General features: G+C 42.1%; 1 protein-coding gene across 2 annotated transcripts in view; it reads right to left on the bottom strand.

Annotated features, from left to right (window-relative positions):
* kiaa0825 (KIAA0825 ortholog) overlaps window positions 1-17,973 on the bottom strand; it is a 130,933-nt gene that overhangs the window by 75,908 nt on the left and 37,052 nt on the right. Inside the window, exons 12-20 of one of the 2 annotated variants that reach the window (XM_042488198.1) lie at window positions 15,895-16,085; window positions 13,932-14,138; window positions 12,571-12,681; window positions 10,633-10,772; window positions 6,715-6,894; window positions 2,832-3,062; window positions 2,440-2,744; window positions 2,164-2,270; window positions 605-709 (exon numbers count right to left, since the gene is read on the bottom strand). In XM_042488198.1, the coding sequence (XP_042344132.1) occupies window positions 676-709; window positions 2,164-2,270; window positions 2,440-2,744; window positions 2,832-3,062; window positions 6,715-6,894; window positions 10,633-10,772; window positions 12,571-12,681; window positions 13,932-14,138; window positions 15,895-16,085 (1,506 nt within the window). In that variant the 3' untranslated portion in view covers window positions 605-675. Of the gene's footprint in view, window positions 1-604; window positions 710-2,163; window positions 2,271-2,439; window positions 2,745-2,831; window positions 3,063-6,714; window positions 6,895-10,632; window positions 10,773-12,570; window positions 12,682-13,931; window positions 14,139-15,894; window positions 16,086-17,973 lie in introns of those variants that run through there. The other variant, XM_042488197.1, reaches the window with a different exon arrangement.

The raw sequence follows: 17,973 nt of genomic DNA, 5'->3' as shown, positions 1-17,973 counted from the left end.
ACACAAGAAAATTAGCTGAAACATGACTCCTGAGTTTTGAATTAATTAGTTTTAGTTTTTAGAGAAATCATTCACTCCAGAGGGAAAATGAACTTAAAATGCAATTCTTGGCAAGAAAAGAAATATCTTTTTGCTTCACTAAACATTCTGAGAAACCATGCAGTCCGGACAAGGCTAACGTGAGTGAGAAATACAAATTACTGAGGGTTAGATAACGAAATAATTTTCACTGTTTTCAATTCCCATTCATGAGATACATAGGAGAATTTTGACCGAAGGATGCTGGTGCACTAAAAGTGATTGGTGTGTGTGTTCTTAAGTGTGGATATGTGTGTGTGTAATTGCGTGTCAAGGTCCTCATGCATGTACAGTCCCCACCCCTGGCAGACGCCCGCATCATTTTCCTGCCCTTCCTGTATGGATGGATATCACACTACCGTCCATCAAACCATCTCCTTCACATACACTTCCTGTCATTGTTCTTTCTCTCTCCCTCTCTTCTCCTTTGTAATTATAAGGTGGCAGAAACGGTGTCGCCTGTCAGACAGCCATTGGCTGCTTGACATTGAGAGTGGCAAAGGAAGAGGAGTCCCCTCTCGTCCGTGTACATCCCCTCATTCTTTTGCCTGGCGGCCCGGCGGTGGTGTTGTCGGCGATGGTGGCTGTGCATCCGTGTCAGCACCTGCGCTGTATCCTTTCCTGTCCATCACTGTGCAGGTGAAGCAGATGATTGGATTCAGTCAGCGGGGTGATTAATGAGGGCCCCTCCGGATTTGGGACAGCCTATCAATCATGTCATTAGGGCCAATGTGCCCTGAAAGAGGCAGACCTCCGCCAAGGAATAACTGCATTCATCTTCATCTGTGTATGCATCCCGTCAGCCCAGCCAGGGTCACCATGATGGAGAACAATAATCTTCTCCTCTACAAATTACTTTGCAAAGACAAGGTGGGTGGCGTTGGGAGGAGGGGGGGGGGTTGTTGCAGTTGGGAAAGGAAGGAGGGAAAGTGGGATGAGGGAACAGAGGTGGGAGGGCTGGCAAGGGGCAAATGTTCTTTGTTGAGGGGTTTACTCTGTATGTGTGTGTGTGTGTGTGTGTGTGTGTGTGTGTGTGTACGCGCAAAATGCCAGTGAGTGGAGTGCCAGTTGTTTTTGGAGTTATTACACCCCTCTCCCGCTCTCTCTCTTTCTGACACTGTATTCTGATTGTTTACAAGCCAGGCCGTCACTTCCCTGTGAAGGTTAGTTTAATGAATAGTAATGATCCCACTGAATGCCTCCGACAGGTGATACATAATCACTCTTCTTTCACTTTTCCACTCAACCCCCTCCCCACCGCTCCACCGCACTGCCCCCCCCCCCACCGTCCCCTCTTCTGTCACTGAAACACACAGCATTTCCTAGAACCGGCCATAATCTACTCACAGTTTTTATTTATTTAATTTCTCTCCTTTTTTTAATTGTACATGTTGTGTTATGGCGCTGACTCACTTTTTTATGAGGATGGATGTAACCAGAGTTTGTGATGATGTAGTGAGCGACCAGAGGCACAATTTCTGGGAACGAGCTACAAAACGGCGAGCCAAAGGTCACAGATCAGCCCAAAGTGAAAGCTGTTTACCCATCACTCCAGGCTGCAGTCCACTCAGTCAGACAGTGTGTCCATCATTCACCACAACAAACACATCTGAGATCCATTGATCTTGATCATGAAGCTCGTCAATGAAAAATGATCGGGATGATACGATACATCAGAATTTGAACGCTCAATTAAAAAAAAGCATGTCTAAGCTGCGTTCTTTTTCATTGTTTTATTCAGCATTTATATTCAATGTCAAGTAGCTGAATATGACATCACTCAGTCACATCAGTCTGAACCTCCTCCTTCATCAGCCCTCAAAGTCTATCTAACTATTGATACATCATAAAACTTATGTACTGGGAAATTCATTTTATAAAAAGCTGTTTTTACGATTAAAGTGATCTAAATAAAAGGATACCGCCTTTTTTGCATGGTGTGCATGAATAATCAATACAAACAGATTCTAATGATGGATTATGTGCATAAAGCATTTTCCTGAATGCATGAAAACAGCAATATAAACTACATCAATACCATTCTGACCTTGACCTCCTGCTGAATCCCCTCAGTTGACCTCTCACCTGTCTGAGCAGAGCTTTCGGGCCTTCTGCAGCTGCATACTTGTCCACTTGGGTCTTTTTTCCTCCAGAGTCTGCAGCACTTTGTGTACTGTAGGTTTGGGAACACCCTGACAGACAGATGATTAGTTGGCAGACATCAATATGATGAAATTATAGCATTAATATACAATTTCAACCATAAAAGCCTAGTATAGTGTTCTACCATGCCCTAATCTGTACACCCCTACTTATTAATATTGATAGTATTGTTATTATTACTTAGACCTTAGCCCATACCTTCTGTTGAATGCCCATGGTAGCCTGTAGGCACTCAGCCAGCAGGGACAGGGGCTCCTTTGCCCCACGGTCCAGGGCCAGACCACTGATCTGCTCTAGTGTGTCTGAGTCCTCTAGACCCTGGATCAGACAGCCTAACAGGGCCCAGAGTAACAGGCCCATTAAGCGCAGCTGCCGGGTATGCTGGGAGAGGTGCTTCTCTGCCACTTGGAAGAGGAAGCGGACAGAGAGAGGCACGGACGCTACGGCCAAGGGCAGGTTGGTGAAAATGAAGGACAAGGCTTCGATTGTTCCGGATATGACAGCTGGAAAGAGAAAAATTGTTAGTTTTGGAATACAAGCCTAAATATTTTAAAGTTCACTTGAAAATGTGACACTCAGTCTGTGCGTACTCTTAACAGAAGTATCTTTTCCCCGTGCTTCCTGTGGTGTGTAGTTCCACTCCTTTGGTATTTTAGCCAGGATACTTTCTGGTACATTTTGCTTGAACAAGGCTCCACTGGGCTCCTCTGTGGTCTGCCAACCCATCACCATGGAGACCAAGTGAACTAGGAGGCTGTTGATAGACTTGGTGACCACCGCCCGGATACAGCTGATCACTATAGGTACAGCCTGCGTTGTGTCTGACAAAAATGGCAAATAAATACAGTAGGTAATGGAGGGTGTGTGAATATCAAATTGAACACATATGACCTTACAACTTCTATCACTGATTTTAATGCTGGAATAAAAATAACGCATTAAGTCAATGTCAGGCTGTGACTAGTGTGGTTCTGTAAGAAGGACTGAAGCCAGTGAACAAGAAGAAACCCAGTTTGCAGGATGCAAAATGCCAGACCTAAACTGACTCACATAAGATATGTGTAAAGTATTATTGTCTATGTAAGCAGCCTTGCAATGCATTTTGGTAGTGTAACGTATTCCAAGAGATGGGGCGTCCACTCATCATTTGCATAAAGTTGAATCTAGGCTGTTTTATGCAATTCAGGGGTGTCTGGTGCTAACTGCTGCCACTTGAAACTACTATAAATCTTCTAAACTAACCATTGTCAATCTAAATAGAAGACAGATCAGCAAATGCATAGCTTATTTCTCTCCTCCAATATTTTCGGAAACACATTTTGGTAAACTTTTTTCGTAATATAGGAGAACATTTCTAAGCAAGCTGCCATGCCTTGTGACACATGTATCATGTCCAGTGCTGGGAAGCAGCACAACCTCTAACTTTATTCATGTTAAATATAAAGTTTTTCAATATATTTTTCTAAAGGTTAGGATTTGATAAGTGTTAACCTCCTTCTGCTCCATTACAGACATGAAATACTTATGTTGTTTACTGATTATGTCCGCTGGATATTCTGGTGTTGTTTTCGTACTTATACTTTTTATTTTTTTTATTTTGCATGTTCAAAATAAAAACTTAGATTTACAAAAAAAAATTAAAATAAACTTATGTCTAACCACTGATGTGCCGTCACTTTCTTTTTAAAAATGTCTCAGACCAAGATTACTTAGATGAAGATTTTGATAAGCAGAAATGCTTACTGGTACTCCAAACACCCTATTTTTAAAATGATCTTAAAAGCAGACATGAAGTATAAAGAAGTCTCTTAGTGCATAATAAAAAATTAAGACCTCCAACTGTATGTAGTTTTATCACTACATCAAGTCCTCAATTATTAAGGGCTGGACTTGTAAACTTGTCAGAAACCTGCAGACATGCCATATAATTGACATAAAAATGAAGGGTAGATGAAATTTTATGATTGCTACCAAATTAGAGTGGGTTACATGCTACAGTCCACCTCACACTCAGTCTGTGTGGCAAATGACTCCACTTTTCAGACAATGAAAAAACACAGAGATGTGAATAGCTTGCATGTCCACAGAGCGTTAAGGGATTCTGCTGAAATATCTCCACTAAAAGCGAGTAATGTCAAGTTAAATTCAGATGTTCTCGATCAAACCCAGGTGGCCCGCAGTAGAAATCTTACAACCTTCTCCAGGTGCACTATGTCTTCCGTCGCTCTGCCCTTTCATATCCCGCGCATATTGATAGCAGAGCAGCCACAGCATGAAGTTGTATGGCACCCATAAACTTCCTACAGCGTCGGCTGTAAAACCAAAGGCTACAACAGAGAGATATAGTGCTGTGACGGCACTCGAAGCGCACTGAAATCTCCAGGGACGCCTAACAAATGTGTGACCTCAGACCCGTAGAAAAAGAGGGGAGCGGAACAGAAAATGATATAGCTTTTCGGAGAAGAAGTGCTCAGTGGAAGGTGAGACCTAGACCTATTTTTCAAAGTCACTTGGTTCTCAGACTTTATACCGCCCGCTACTGTATTGACTGGTGTATTGATTCGAAACAACCTGCTACCGTGTGATGAAACATCAGTGTAAGTGGAGAAATAGTGAAATTCTAAACCCAATCTACGAAAGTTAACTCAGTGAACAGTTTAAATAGAAATGGGGGCACCGGGGGTATCCTGTAACCAAAGTTATATTACAAAGATTTGGCACAGTCCAATAATTAAACTAATTACCCTGTGAGGATAAATGATGATTGGATGACTTTGAGAATTTCTCTCTGGCTCACTCTATCTCCTTTTCGTTCTTTCCCTCTGTCGACCCCTCCCTTGCTCTGTCTCCATCCAAATACTCTTCTCCAATCACCCTAATTTATGCTACAATAATTACCACTCACCCAGGATATAAAAATCACCACCAAAAAGGGCTCCATACTCCACAGGAGTTCTGATTAAGCTCTGTATCAAAGCTTGTACCAGAGAGAGGCGGAAAGAAAGGAAGAGTTGGGGAGTAATTGCAGTCTCTATAACAGCATATTAAAGCCATGCTTCGGCTCACGTGCATGCAATGTCAACATTGGCCCTTTTGAGAGATGAGCTATTCAATGCAGGCAGATAAACTCTTATTTTTAGAAACATATCTAAAATATTATGAGAAAATGTGGGTAAATCTTTATATCAGTCACATCACTTTCCTGTCATACAAGCATTTAACAATTAAGACTGAATATCTTTGGAGGTGACAGCTTTAACAATCAGTTTTCCAATTAAACATAAAATGAGAATGATACTGACTAGGTATTTAATCACATAGAACTAGAATGATCATGATGATGGAATAACATTAAAATTTCTATGTTTTATCATTATTTACTTATTTATTACTTATCTTGTAGTATAGAATAGATAAACAGTACAGTATCCTGCCCTGTAAAGCCAAGCTCTGAACCTATCATCTTTCGGTTTGACAATGGTAAGCCTCTATGGTCACACACTGAGCGAAATTAACACTGAATATTTGCCTCCTATTCACCTCTATCCAATGCAAGCAGAGGGGTGAATAAAACTTTCTCTTCCAGGGACGAAGCTAATTTCCATCTTTGCATCGCATGGAGTTGAACATTGGTAAATTTGGGCCAGCAAAGTCGCAGCTTAAACCAGTAGCAAAGTATGTGTAGAGGACACATTGATTGTTTTCTGCTTCTTACCCACCTATATACTGACTGATGTTGGCCATAAAAAAGACAAGCTGGTTTAAGGTTGTGCCATTTTCTGGGATAGCACAGGCATGACCCACCCAACTTTACCTTTGATTGCCGAGTACTTGTTGCCTTTATTGGTAGGACTAGTTAGGTTTTGGCAAGAGAATTGAGATTGGTTAGAATTAAATGATCAGAGTCAGAGTGAAGCAAAGTAGAATGGGTTATGTCTCTTCAAACTGGCTGCCCCTGCTTTAGAAAGCAGATATCCAGGCCAAGACTTTCTTTTCTGTTTTGGCTAATCTCTAACAGTTCCTTATATGAATGCATATACAATTTTTAAATCTCATATACAGCTGAATAGCCGATGGCTGTTTACCTGCTGCTCAAACATGATTGGTCAGTACTACTTGGTCGACATATGGAAACCCGAAATATTGTTTCTTTGCCTACAGTTTCAACATACATATGCAGATATCTGTTCTTAGAAATTACTATAAACCAAATAGCACAAAGCTAACAAGCAATGAAAACATCAATGTTACTCTCAAAAGCAGATTCTTATCCTAAAAAATCAAAATATCATTAAATACTACGGAAGTATATCATTGTTTATTAACATGAAAACATTGGGTTTCAAACACACAATGTAGGGAAGTGCACAGGACTACGATTTTCAATAGCACCATAGCTTTTAGGGTTACTCTGTATTCTGTAGTAATGACTCCTGAACTACAATATAACACAGCAGCTGATTGCTACTTTACCTGGCAGTGTATAGAGATGTTCCCATATGTGCGCCCTTTCCAGGTAGGGTTGAAGGAACTGAGTCAAGGCCTTGGGAACATTATTTAGGCAACTAAAGAGGTTGAACAATGCGACTATGAAGTCATCCCCTGCTTTGCGGCTCTCTGTAGACATTTCTGAGTAGCTCTCCTGGCAAAAATCTGAGAAAAATAGAGTCGGTCTGAGTCAGTGAGACACTTCTGTGCACAATACAAATAAATGTGTGGGCAATCCAAATGTCAATGAATTTATGAAATCTTGATATTCACGAATACTTGACACACGCAACAACAGGATACACAAAGAGGAAAAGAGGCCGACTCACGAGCACAAAAAACTCTCAGTTAGGGGGTGTGTAGGTGAGCGTTAAATCGGACTGCTTTTTGAATTACGATTAAAAAGTATCAACCTTATAGAGGTAGGTAGTGAAAGATATAAAACTCTATCCAACGAAGCAGCATCTTGATTTCTTTGCACAAAAACACATTGGAAAATGTCAAGGCTGCCCAACCTGACACATGTTAACAGAAAGGGTGAACAAAAGGCATTGTGAAATAGAAGGGGAAGAAAAACCCACATCTGTGTTAGATGGAGGGAAAAAAAACAGACCAGAAAAAAAAAACAGAAAAAGGAACAGATTTCAAAGCCCCCACAGCACATGGAGACAGGAAGTGAAAAGGAAGAGGTTTTGACAGGGTGTCCTTGTGGGGGTTGCTGTCTGAGCACAGGGCTGTGGATGGAGGTGTGTGTGCGTGTGTAAACCATATGGATGTCTATATATGCGTTTTGTGCACTTGCAAGTGTGTGTGTGTTAAGTTGACAGGGGTTGCTGAGGAAAGGCCCATTGCTCCAGAGGTGGCAGACATCCAGCGGTCTGTCAGTCTGCTGTGTGGGAGATGACAGCTATTTGAATAGGAGAGTGTATGCAACGCAGCAGTCAATGAGGGGGCGCTGTGATGGAGGGCAGCGCGGCTTCCATCTGACTAATGCTGGACTATTTTAAAATGACAGCGCTGAATTAGCTGCTGCATTACGGGGACGGTAATATCAGCCGCCTTAATAACAGGCAGGTAGGAAGCACTGCCACCACTCAAGGTCCTGGTGAGAACTGATAGCACTTATCTCCCTGTCTCTATCTCTGAGTCTCCCTCTACATCTCTCTCCTTTTCTTTCACAATAACACATCTAAGACATGCACTCCAAAGTGGTCAACCAACCTGACCTACAATCAGTCTATTAGGCGCCATAATGTGGGTTACGCCAGCATCTTGTTCTCTCCATGTCTGGTAATTGGTCCTTAAGGGGAAAGTGTTCTGGATATCACTGCTGTGGCTGCAACGGTCCAAGGAAACAGGGGGCGACTAACATTAATTTCCACTTGGGGTGCTGGAGAGCATGGCAGGTTAACTAGGTGCCTTTTAATAATGATCCTATTATGAAGCAGCAGATGACTTGAGAAAAACTGATGACAGTGCGCTGGCACATCTCTGTGGAGTTTCCACTACCGCTGCAGCGCACAATAATTCCAGTGGGTTTGTGTTTCTATGTCGATTTCTCGGTTGCTTTTCCTATTTTCCCTCACTCTCTCTCCCTCCCTCTCTGTCTCTAAGCTTATCCAGCCTTGATACATCGCCAATACATACACCTGTTTATCTTCCGGACAACCAGTCAACCAGTCACAAGGGCCCTCTCTGCAAACCTCTGTAATTGGAAACAGACACGCTGATGATAATAAAAGGGCTATGTGTGTATAAGTGTGTGTGTGTGTGCACCTGGAGTGGTGTATCTTCTGATTTAGGGAGAGTTGTGCAAAAGCAAAAAACTGTTTTTGTAAATGTGGAGGAGGTGTTATCCCTCTGCAAACAGTCACATTTTCAAATTGTCAGACAGGGGGAAAGTGATTCAGTTTGGTAGCTAGCTCTCTCGCAAGTTACTGTGCTTTGATAAAGCAGAAATACTGTATTGTAAAATGTGTCTGAGGGTAACGACAGTGATGTCAAAGTGCTGTTAATGAAACAAAGTTAGTAATATCAGAAGACATTCACTGCTAGTGTCCTACTGTTCAGACAGAAGCTGATTTTAAAAGGGAACCACCTAATTAGGAATTCCAAAGTGTTATTTCCATGGCCTAGGAAATTCCAATTAATACTTTTAAACACAAGCTACTGTTAAAGAAAAAGGTCAGACAAGTCTAAAACTTGTGATCTCATAGGGTATAAAGTGTTGTACTGCTCCATAGACAATGACAGGGCACCTGAGTTTGTGGACCCACTGAATACTTGTTTTCTTTTTTTTATACCCAAAGGAGTTTTATTCTATTGTAGTGTTCACAGTCGTGAAACAGAAAATGTACCTAAATACTCAGAAAATCCCTGTTTTGTCCCTATTCAAATTTTAGCACTCTCGTTTCTGGATTTGGGAAAGAGCTGTTCATTTTTAGGTATATTTTTGGACTGTCTAAGACCATAACAATAAAATGGGTGAAATTCCCCTTTAACAATTAATTTAAAGGAACACTGTGTAAGATTTAAGGGGATTTAGTGGCATCAGTGAGGATTGTAGATTGAAACTTAGCTGAAAACTTTCCCAGTCAGTTCTGACTTCATTTTTTCAGGAGGTTTTTTTTTTTTTTTTTTTTTTTACCAGAAGCCAACTTTTCCATTTTCCATGAGCCATTTTCTCTCCAGAACAAACAGATCAGGTGATTAAAACTAGTGAAAACAATATATAAAAAGTTTAAAGTTTGTTAAAAATGTACTGCTTTTCCAACACTCATCGCAGAGGTGCTGCTAACGGTGGTCAATGTGAAAAAAAGAATGGCCTGTTTTTGAGCCAGTGTTTGGTTTGTCTTTCTTGGGCTACTGTAGAAACACAGTAATGTAACATGGTGATCTCTCTAGATGATGACCTTCTCCCTATGTAGATGTAAATGGCCAACTCTAACGTAACAAAAACATGACGATTCTTATTTGTAGGTGTTTATGCACTAAAGGAAACATACTTATTATATTATATTCGATTTATATCTCCTAAATCCTAAACACTGGATCTTTACACACTAAATTTAATTGAATTGGATAGAGCAAAGCTCAACTGAGGCAGTTTGTGACTCTTTTTATTTCCATTTATTAGTAAGTAACACTTGAATTTTTATCAAAATTGCACAAAGAAACACCTCTGAATATCCATATATGGGGAAGTGAAGTGGCTTATGGGAGTGTAGGCGTTCAGTCAAGCTGTTCCTTCTGTCTGTCTGCTTCCTGGTTAATTAGCCCGTCACCGTGATAACACGCGAGAGTCAGCGCTTCCAGCGTTGATTTACGGCAGCGTGCGGGGAGAAGCATTGCAGAGCCTCTGAGCCAGCCTCAGACCGAGCGAGAGAACGAGACAGTGAGAGTTGTTATTAATGAGGTCGCTATAATGTGAATTAATGTGCGAGTGCACAACAGTCTTTAAAGGTTAGACTGTTGCCAGTGTGGAGGGGAGAAGAAGGAAGGGAAAATCTTTAAAGGTCAGCGTGTGTGCTCCGCCTGGGCCTGTTGAGTGTTTATTACTACTCTCTATTGATTTAGTGATGATGGTGACCAAGGTGAAAATGATGATGATGGCAAAGATGCTGATGATAACTTCATAAAATGGATAGAGCTCATCTAAGGTCTGTATAACTCGCTTAGGATCTTAAGCACCATAATTAAGGCACTGGTAAACAGCTTCCCACTCATGGCCTCTGCGGGATAGACTCTGTAGGTCCAGCATTATACAAATTGGAAATATTACAGAATTAATGAAAGTAGCCGAAGGATTGACAGCTAAGCATGTACAACACACATACACACACACTGTGCCCTTTATCCATTGACGCATACCAATCTGTGTACACTAAAAAAAAAAAAACTTACGAGAGTTTTCCAGGAGTATTCTAGGCAGGTGACAGTCTCCGTACAGCAGCATTCGCAGTAGCAACCTGGGATTGTGTTCAGGGTCAGAGGTCAGCAGCCTCAGCTGACATGCAAAGGCCGCCTGGCCCATAAGGCCATCTCTGAGAGCAGAAAGAAGAAAAACAAAGTTGACAGTTCTGCAGTGTCAGGTGAGCGTACAGATAGCAGTCCATTTAGAAAGAGACAACAACGGAGCATCACAGCATCACAAGTGAAAGACAGGGACTGAAATCACAGTTGTCTTAGATGACAATCAGGAAGGAGAAAGTGTTTATGTTACAATGGTAACTTCCTTCAATGTCACTCACTCCAGATATGAGCTTAGTCTGCAAATGCCTTCACTCTCGCTTACTTATAGTGAGCACCGGGAAGGAATTAGCTCTAATCTTGGCCAGCTAAAACCAAATTAACATTTGGGAGACAGCCAAATACATGAATATACAGCAGTACCCCCCTCCTACATCTTTTGTATAACCAAGAGGCTGCAGCCAGCTGTGGGTAATGAGCCGTATCCTTGCTGTGTGTGTGTGCGCAAGTGTGTGTGTGTGTGTGTGTGTGTGTGTGTGTGCACCCTTCAGAGCCTGCGCTTGTGGTTATGTACGTGTGCAAGCGTGAGGGCATGCTGACATGTGTGTGTGCCTGCATATTACTTTATACATCTCAATAAAAATCTAATGGAAGGAATGGACAGAGTTTGTCTGAGGAGCACGAAGGCGGGAGGGAGTACAGGGGGTGTCTGCCCAGAAATTAACCATTCCATTTGAGCCAGAAAGCTGAAGCAGGGTGCACCCTGCTGCTTGACTGAGGAAAACTATGCCTCAGTCTGACAGTGCAATTTATGATGTCACTAGGACTGCAAATCCAGAAGAAATCCTCTTTTAACTGCTCTGATAAATCTACCCGGCTACAGCGCAGGGTCAGCTTACAGAACCAAGACACACACACACATTCTCTCTCACAGACACACACATGCAAAGGCACAAAAAAAAAAAAAAACCCAAAGCCTTAATGTGTGCAAATTCAGAAACACACATAAGGCCAGAAAACATAACTTCAAATGCTTTCTTTATAGCCTGTTATGCTAGATGATTTATTTATGTGCTTTGTGATTTTATTATTGTTTTATTTAATAACCATAACAATGGGTTTTATTTTAATAGGCTGGGGAGAGATCTGGCCACAGAGGCTGGGTGCAGGATGAAGGACCTGTGGATCTGGCCCTGGGCCACTGGCAGGGCCCCCTGGCGCCTTCACATGCAGGCAGGAGGTGGGAGCAAAGAAATAAAGAGGTCATAAAAATAAACTAATTTCAGCTCTCCAATACTTAGGAGAAGGAGAGCTGGGGTTAGTTTGATTTGTGCTACATCAGCACGCAATGACATCACCTCTGGCAGTGAGGGAGATGAGAGGGGAGGAGGGTGGAGTCAGGGGTGAAGGGGGGGCGAATGATTGACTGCACCTTGGAGGTCACAACAGTAACTGGACACACATGTATGCAGGCATGTACACATTTGCGCACACATCATTGTGTACTCTGTTGACGCCTCATGTGTAAAGCCCTCAGCAACCATCAACATAAACAAAATCAGTGTCAGCGGCTACGGTAGTTTATTTATTATTTTATATTTTTTTTCTTTCCCAGCTTGCATCTGTGTTATATTACCTCAGCAACTCCAGCTCGAAGCCCTGAGCAATGGCTAAGTCTGGTTATATATCCGCACATACAGTGTGCGTCTGTAACTCACACACACACATATGGTTTTCTACACAGTGGGTGGAGGTGTGTGTGATGGCTTAGCATACCAGACTGTGCGAGTATGCAAGTTTGTGTGTGGACATGCTAATGTGTACCTACTGTATGATGGGTGATGGATGGTATGATGGGTGTATTTTACATACCGTACAGCGTGCTCTGTGAAGAGGTCAGGGTTGATAGCATTTAGCCAGTGGACAACATGGCTGTCAGGCTGCTGTGGCGCAGAATCTTTCTCAGGATTAATCATAAATATCCTGGAGGAGGAGATTGAGACAACATGTGGCCATTTTAAACAATCCATTTTCAATTTACAAATGGTACTTCATACTTCTTCAGGTATTGATTATCACAAAACAAATGAATGTGCAAATTGTTGAAAATATACTTTTTATTTATTTCTTATTATAGTATTTTTTACAGTGTACACAGCGGGCTGTGTCTTCAATAAGGAGACAAGACTAGTTGAATAGTTTCATTTGAAAAGCAGAACATTTAGGTGTGCATACATTATATTTTACTTTAACTTATAGGTGAAATCAGGACTTCGAATCCAATTTTCAAAGTCAACGTCTGGCCTGTTGTTGCTGCACGGCAATGGTGTGGAAGAATGCACACTTTTGCAGCAATGCAGACAGCTGCTTGGAAAAGCGATAATTTTCCTCGTGACATCAACACACCAACATGCCAAAGAGCTGCTGGGTGACTGGCTGTACAACTGACAAAACTATACAACTCCAAGTCTGTAATTTTACATCATACCAGTTGAGGAATTGCAAAGAAAAAAGTGGCTGGCGGCCATCAAGAAGGCTCATGTAACACCCATGGGACTATGGGTCAAATCACACTTATGTCTGCTCTACCGATATCATAACAGGTGAGAATAAATAAACAAATCTATATACTAATAAGTCATACAATAGTGAAACTGTTAGATCATGTGTTTGGTCTTGCATTTTGGTGGTCATAATAAGATCAGTGCACCTTCTCTTCCACGTCTTGCCTTAGAATCACAAAATTGGGCTTCAAAATAATGAAATGCCATATGGGCCTCAATATTCGGCGATCAAAATGTAACTAAACATTGCAACATTAAAAAGAAGAGGGAAAACTGAAGCTCACTCAAGATTTTGTATTGTACAGACCACAGAAATCACATCACTTCTGCCTCAAACAAAGATGGCAGCGACATTGTGACATCCAATTAAAAAAAAAAAAAATCCATGTTTATACATAGCCCTGGCTCTGTAAATGCAAAACAAACTAAATGGCTTGCATGGTTTTTCTCCCACTTCCACAGTGTTGCCCACGAGGAACAGAGGTACACCATGATAGTAATGAAAGGTAAATAACATCGGAGATACCGGTATTACCGGAGCTTCTGAAGGAGCCCTGACGGGAGGGGTGTATTTGTTTGGGTGTTGAGTTCCAATAACAATAGACTTTCTCCAGAAAAGCAGACACCACCTTTAAGCTTGAAGAACAAAAAGACAGTGTGCATACCAACCTATAGAGCAAAGATAGGGGTGCTGTGACAATGACGAGGACTGTCAGGAGTTGCTCACACAGGCTGTGGATTTGGTACGGCCAGTCTGATCCACCCGCTATTACTGCAATAGCTGCAGAAGGATTGGAGTGCACCAAGGCCTCGGGACTTCCACACACACTCCCCATCAGCTGCTCCACATACAGCAACACGGCTGTGATGTCACATCTTGGACACAGAGGAAAGAAACAGAGAAGTGAATGTATAGATATAAACAGAAAAGATGTAATGTGAGGGAATTTGTGGGAACACAAAGAGACAGAAAGACACTAAAAACAAACATCCCTGTCTTCAATGGTTGACATCCACCATTACATCATGACATAACAGCCTTATTGCAGGCAGCCAGACAACAGACCCTCCTGGTGATTTTACTGTTGGAAAGCTCACTGTACAAAGGGCTTTGGATTTCACAATAAAAGTCATTGCTTTCACATTTATACGCCCCTAAATCTGTTTCCTCAATTGGTCGGGGAGCGCTGCTCATCATCTCTCATCTCCTCATGCTTGCTCTTCCCATGGCCTAAATTGTTATTAGACACACACAGAGATGGACTGATACAGGAGAGGTGAAGTAGCATAAGAGTACCCATGTGAGTGCTATACACATAGGAAACTTGGAGGAGCTTTGAAAAGCCATCTGTTTAGGCTAGCCTTACACTTTACAACTGTCCCTCCAGAAACACATGTATCTCCAGGCAACATAAACCAGGCTTTGTGTTGACATCCTGCGGTGCTACACATGTACTGTATAATGCACTTCATCTTTGTCACTCTTTCATCCTCTTGCCGTGTGTTACAGTTTAGCCTGTTCATTGTCATCATTCAGCTATCAGGCGGAGAGGATGACCCTTGAGTCTGTACAGAGAGCGTGCCAATGGCATGCTAACACTACGTCAGACCACCTCCACCATTGGACCCAAAGGAGCTGAGGGAAACTAAGCCAACAGTGAGAGAGGTTAAACCATTTAGAGCTGTGCCTAGAAGTTCTGACGTAATTTATGATACCATTACGTATACCCAAGTCTATATTTATATACAGTTTATACCAAAGTCTTCATACATGTTGGCTGTACATGTGTGAAAAAGATCATGAGCGATTTAAAAGCATTCCTATAATCTATACTTATTGGGAATAGTCAGGAAAACCACAAATTAGATAGAATTTGATAGAAAGCAGTATTAACAGGTACAAAGTTTAATCTTGACCTTGAAAACAGCAATTGAGAAAACAATGGTATATTTTGATCAAATCTCAACACCTTCAGTAGCAGATAATAATCCTGGTCTTTTGGATCAAAGGTATTCTGATCCTACTAAAAAGTTTTGAGTCCATACTGAAGGGTTCAGTCCGGATCAAAACCAAAACTGGTTTACGTCACCTAATCTGATTTCAGAATCCTTTCTTTTTCTTTTGAACAACCAGTTTTCAAGATTTGATCAAATCCAAATCCAAAATCCAGTCGGATTGCTTCTGCAAAACTGGGAAGCTGACGGTGTTCATGTTGGTCTACATCTTTATACAGACCTGCCTAATAACAGTGCTGCTGCCATCTTTGGCAGTAATTTTGGATTTATGCCATCCTAGCTTGGGAAATCCCAAGCTAGGATGGCATAAATGTGATGTGATAAAAATAAATAAATCAATTAAAAAAATAAAATTTTAAAAATAGATTTTTTAAAAATTCTATCCTAAGATATGATATGTTTTTCTCCCAAATGCAGTCAAGAAACCTGTTTCTGTAATACAAAAACAAAAAATCCTAAATGTCATCCTAAACTGACATAATATAGGATTTCAGACATTGGACTTTTTGTTATGAGGCCCCTGACTACATTTTGGATGTTATTTTAGTATAGCCTCATTTATATTAAAAACAGTGACAAGAAGGCCAGTATGGCACTTGACAGCTGTACTTGCTACCTGATTTGCAGGTGTCTCTTGTATGAAGGACGGGCTCTGGCATATCTTTGCACCAGCAGCTGTAAAGTCTCTGACAGCACCTGGCCAAGCACATCCTTGGCCAACTCTGCCGGAAGGAACGCCCACAGGTCGCTACGGAGCCCACACAGGAAGTAGAACCACATCTGCACAGAGAAAGAACAGCGCTCGCCCTGTGGAAGAAAGTGGTGGATGGCAGGGAGGAAGGGAGACAGAGAGGGGGGTTGCAGATGATGAAGACATATTGTGATATGGATATTGACAGTGAAGCAAAAACAGAGAAAACCAAGAGGTGAAGGAGATAAAAATAGAGAGAGAGAAAAAGAGAGTGAGAGATGGAACATGAAGGAGAAGAAAGCGAGAGACAGAGGCAGGTCTGTCAACACCAGGATGTCTCTGTGGTCACGCCACCTGCACTCTGCACCTGGGTTTCTGTCCCCACTGGGATTTTAGACCGCTTTAAAGTCCTGAACTGGAGAACACATCACAACAAGCACACACTTGCACGCACATAGACGTACAGAGAGAGAAAGAGTGAAGGGGAGAAATCGAAAACTTCTTTAAATAAAGTGAGCAAAGACAAGCAAGAGTGAGAGGGAAGACAGACAGAGACGGGGAGGACAGATGGAGGAAAACAGATTAGTATCCTGGCTTCCAGCAGCCTGGTTTAGATATGGAAGAATGAATTCATTAAACCTTTCTCTTCTACATCTCCTCGCCCAAACTCCTCATGTTTAACCTCCAAAAATAAAATGCACCAGCCAGTTGCGATGGCAGACATTTTTTTTTAAATTTTTTTTTTGGCTAGATGAAGGTGGGGCAAATCCAATGTCAAAATTTTAATATAAGTAATACCGTCCTCTCAACAAACAGAAATAATACTCAAGTTGAGATGATTACTTTAGGATGATTGCAATGACTCCCTTTTCACGCGTAACAACAAGCGCAGCAGACGCGGATGGTCTATTACCCACACACCGGTCCCTAAACCCTGCGCATTTTAAATAATGTCTCACATTTCTCACACACACTCACACGCACGCACAATGAGAGAGGGAGAGAGATTTATAAAGAAATTTGAATATATTTAAACTCACTCGCTCTCGCAGGTGGAGGAAGCTCCTCCCTGTCCTGTCCCCCCTCAGGTGTGGATGAAAAGTTAACCAACATGCACATTTTCTGTATGTTGGCGTTTGGAAATGAAACGGTCCATTTTGACATTTCAATTCTCCGATTTAAGTGCGGTTAGCAACTAGCTAGTTTTGACGGAGGTAAACCCTAAATGTTAGCTGGTAGAGGCGCACGCGAGTGACGTCAGTGACGTAACGTGTACGAGCTTTGATCTTACGTTGATGACCAACCAGGAAATTTAATGAATGAGGGGCGATTCTGCTCCTGAACTCGGATCAGTTTAATGTGCACGGCACTGCATTACGCTGTTAGGATGCGGGGACGCTGCCGGACATTGTCAGCGGGAGAACACAGTGTACAGGCAAACAGAAGAAAATTAAAGGAGTTGATATGGTACCTTTCTTGGTTGTTCAATGGTAGGGCTAAGGTGGGGCTAAGGCTATTTCTGGTAGGGCTGTAGGCCAAGCAAGCCCCACCCTGCCGTCGCCTACGGCTCCAGCGGATGGTGCACATGTGTGGTGGAGATACTGACACATCCAAAACTTCCTTTCATCCTCGACTTATCATAACCCACACTCCTCTTCTCATTTTCTTCCTACTTCACCTCATCTATGTCGTATTTTACTTCTCTCTTTCCCCTCCCTCCCTCTCCTCCCCGGAGCCAGTCATTTAGGGATCGGTGGTTGATGGGGAGCGTGACCGAGCTCTATGTCCGGGATTAGGCCGCCATCCTCCGCCTGTGGACTCAGCAGAGCAAACGCAGACACAGACGTTGGATCCGAACCAAGAGCAGCCACAACTGCATGTGTGGTTGGACTGTTTAATCCGTTCATTCGAGTCAAACTTTATTTAACCAGCCAGGTCAACTATGAACAAATTCCAATTAGAGATGAAGTCCTGGCAGCAGGGAGTACTGAATCTGGGATGGGG

The sequence above is a fragment of the Plectropomus leopardus genome, chromosome 6, assembly GCF_008729295.1.
Source record: "Plectropomus leopardus isolate mb chromosome 6, YSFRI_Pleo_2.0, whole genome shotgun sequence".
Lineage (NCBI taxonomy): Eukaryota > Metazoa > Chordata > Actinopteri > Perciformes > Serranidae > Plectropomus > Plectropomus leopardus.
Note: the sequence above shows the minus strand (reverse complement) of the source record. Positions and strands in the feature narration are given on the sequence as shown.